General features: G+C 39.3%; 1 protein-coding gene across 4 annotated transcripts in view; it reads right to left on the bottom strand.

The window, feature by feature from the left end:
• Positions 1-2,899: 2,899 nt before the first annotated feature.
• The window catches only part of LOC101853617, a 4,385-nt gene continuing 4,155 nt past the window's right edge, over positions 2,900-3,129 (bottom strand). For 3 of the 4 annotated variants that reach the window (XM_013082443.2, XM_035969719.1, XM_035969720.1), the window contains one exon: positions 2,900-3,119. In XM_013082443.2, the coding sequence (XP_012937897.1) occupies positions 2,988-3,119 (132 nt within the window). In that variant the 3' untranslated portion in view covers positions 2,900-2,987. The other variant, XM_013082444.2, reaches the window with a different exon arrangement.

Raw genomic sequence — 3,129 nt, 5'->3', positions numbered from 1 at the left:
TGTGAAACCTATATATATATATATATATATATATATATATATATATATATATATCAATATCAATATTTATAAATGAATTCTCATTATGCCACTCAGATTTTACACACTGGGATAAAACATACCAGACTTCTCACAAGGAGCAAGCCATCTTTCCCCGCTGGGACATACGCAAAGGCGTTCTGTAAAAGTCGTTATCCCGATGACGAAGCAATTCTCAGAAAACTGTGGAATTGCTAAATGCCTCTTTTATCTATGTTTCAGGAACCCTGTGTGTGGGGTTTTATTTTAGTCAGAGTTTTACGGCACTTGCAAAACAATAAGGTCATAGAAGTGCCGAAGATTAGAGGTGTTCCAAGAGAGTGACAAACACAAAAAAGAAGGAGGAGAGAAAAACCCAGGAAATCTGGGTCAGCCCGCTTGTCCTTCACAGCGACCATAATAGAATAAATGCTTGTCCTTCACAGCGACCATAATAGAATAAATGCATGTCCAAGCACAGACTTAGAATAGTCTGTGACCTGATGCGTAAAAACCATGTAGGACAAAAAAAACCACCTTGTCAGACAAGAACTAGCTAAGTTAGTTTTAGTTTTAGTAGAGGTTTTACGGCTCTCGCAACAGCATAAGGTCATATGAGCGCCAGAAGATTAGAGGTGTTACAAGAGAGTAACAAACATAAAAAAAGGAGAGGAGAAAAGGATGATAGATGTTTGATAGGAAAGAAGGAGCACCCGCCACCCACCCACTAGGTAAGTTGGAAGGGTCCTAACAACAGAACGGCTGGAGAAACTCATCGTGCGACCAGCTGACAAAATGAACAACTTGTGAAAGGAAATGTGTCACGACGCGGTGGAATCAAGCGCTCGTCAATTTTGGGGCACATTGAGTTATTGGTATCATCTTCAAGCCTGTTCTTTTGTCTTCCTTTTGGTGAACAAAAATGTCCATCTATGTTGAACAGTAGTCGAAATATTTGCCACTGAAGGAGGTCAGGGTCACCTGGTTAAAGAGGTAAAATCAGCGAGAAAATAGCCGCCAAAGTTTGGTTACTTCCATAACCTGAGAGTCCTTGGAAACTCAACATTTGCATTTTTTGTGCCTTTAATCAATGTTTTTCTGTAAAATCCACAAAAAATGTGTGCTTAAATGGACCTAAAAGGCATTGAACAAAAATAAAAAAACATGTACGAAAAAATAGCCAATCGGCCCAAAACAATGCCGACATCTTTGATTTCATTATTTTGACCAGCGCCTGATTTCACCACGATGCATCACAAATGTCGGCCAAATATAAATACAAAGGTCACATTTTTTAATTTTTAACTAATGCCATTTTCATCATGTTTATCACCATTTCTGACGAACATTTCGTACAATCTCAATCTATAAATTTGACGTTCATTTGTCAAGAGGTCCAAAACCCGGGAAGTCACACAACACATTTTGTCTGCACGCTCACCAATCCATTCTAAAAAAGAAAATAAATAAGCTATGCAAATTCCTGTTCTTCCATCCACTGTTTATGTTGTTTTTGAGCCAGCCATTATTTTGTAACCCCCGAACTCAATAAAAGTTTCAGAAAAGCTGAATATACAGACCCCATAAAATTTCCTTAGTACATCATTCCACATATTCTGCTTTCCCGATTAATAGTTTGGTCAGCTGAAACGAGCCTCTCTCTCTCTCTCTCTCTCTCTCTCTCTCTCTCTCTCCTCTCTCTCTCTCTCTCTCTCTCTCTCTCTCTCTCTCTCTCTCTCTCTCTCTCTCCTCTCTCTCTCTTTCTCTCTCTCTCTCTCTCTCTCTCTCTCTCTCTCTCTCTCTCTCTCTCTCTCCCCCCACTCAAACTGATCGGTTGAGGACAAGGAAACATCGGAGCAAAAAAACATCGTCATCGCAGTTCGCTATCCATGTACGGAACAAAATTTGAAAACTCTTAAGACATTTTGACCTGAGCACAATCGTTAAAACCAGCTCTCACATTCTAATTTGCATGAATAATTCCTGACAAACTAAACATGAACTGTAAAAATCAAGAGGCTAGAACACGCAATAGTAATAGACATAAAAACGTTTTTTGGTAAATATTTACTTATTCACCCACACACAGATGCATTGATTAGAGGGCTAAACTGCCATAACTTTAGCAGCACAACACACGCATGGCCACTAGAACCCTTGCAAACCAATTGTTTTCAAGTAAATATCAATCCTAATTGCCAAAACATCAAATCATTGTGAAATGCAGGGGGGGAATGCCCCCCCCCCCCCTGAAACACCCTCAGATTCTCTTTAGCTCATGGGGGCATGCCCCCCCCCCCCAATGTTGTTAAAAACAAGTAAAATATTCTATGCCATTTATCCTATTGTAATATATTTCCGTTTTCAAACATCAATAATTCAATAACTTTGATTTGCGGCAAAAATGAAGGCCATATTCCTGTTCAGCATGCAAAAAACTACTAGAAAAAAAGTATAAGAAACGTGGAGATCCACGTGAGACGGGGGCATGAGTAGAAAAAAAACATGTTTTTTTCCACATTTAATTTTCTTGAAAGCATCTGAATACTCCGTACGTGGACAGCAAAATGCACTGACGACATACTTGATCAACGCCATAACTCGGTGGAAAGGAAAATTCAAACGCTAAAATTGACACAGACCTAAACTTAACGATACAACATTACATACGAACCGAGTACAACGTCCACATAACTCAAAGTTCAGAGTTGGTACCATCAGACGATCTCACGGAAAAGTCTGAACAAATAAATAAATCTCTTTCTTCACCACTGGGACACACACAAAATGGTAGTGGGATTTACGAATGGAAAACAAAAAATGCAGGATAAAAATGTCATATAATAGGCCAAGTATCATAAAATTATGGACTATCGTTTGATTCGAGTGCTGTGTAAGTATAGTTTGGAATGCAGGGCTTGATTCATCCAGGCAGTACAGAGAACATTCTTGTGTGGATTTCCTCGAAGCTACAGTCGGAGAACAACAGCAAAGGATGACACCATTAGATCAATGACGATGACACACTGGCACACCATTAGATCAATGACGATGACACACTGGCACACCATTAGATCAATGACGATGACACACTGGCACACCATTAGATCA

This window comes from Aplysia californica, unplaced genomic scaffold (assembly GCF_000002075.1).
Source record: "Aplysia californica isolate F4 #8 unplaced genomic scaffold, AplCal3.0 scaffold00174, whole genome shotgun sequence".
Classification (NCBI taxonomy): Eukaryota; Metazoa; Mollusca; class Gastropoda; order Aplysiida; family Aplysiidae; genus Aplysia; species Aplysia californica.
The sequence above is the reverse complement of the archived record's forward strand: the minus strand, read 5'-3'. Positions and strand labels throughout refer to the sequence as shown.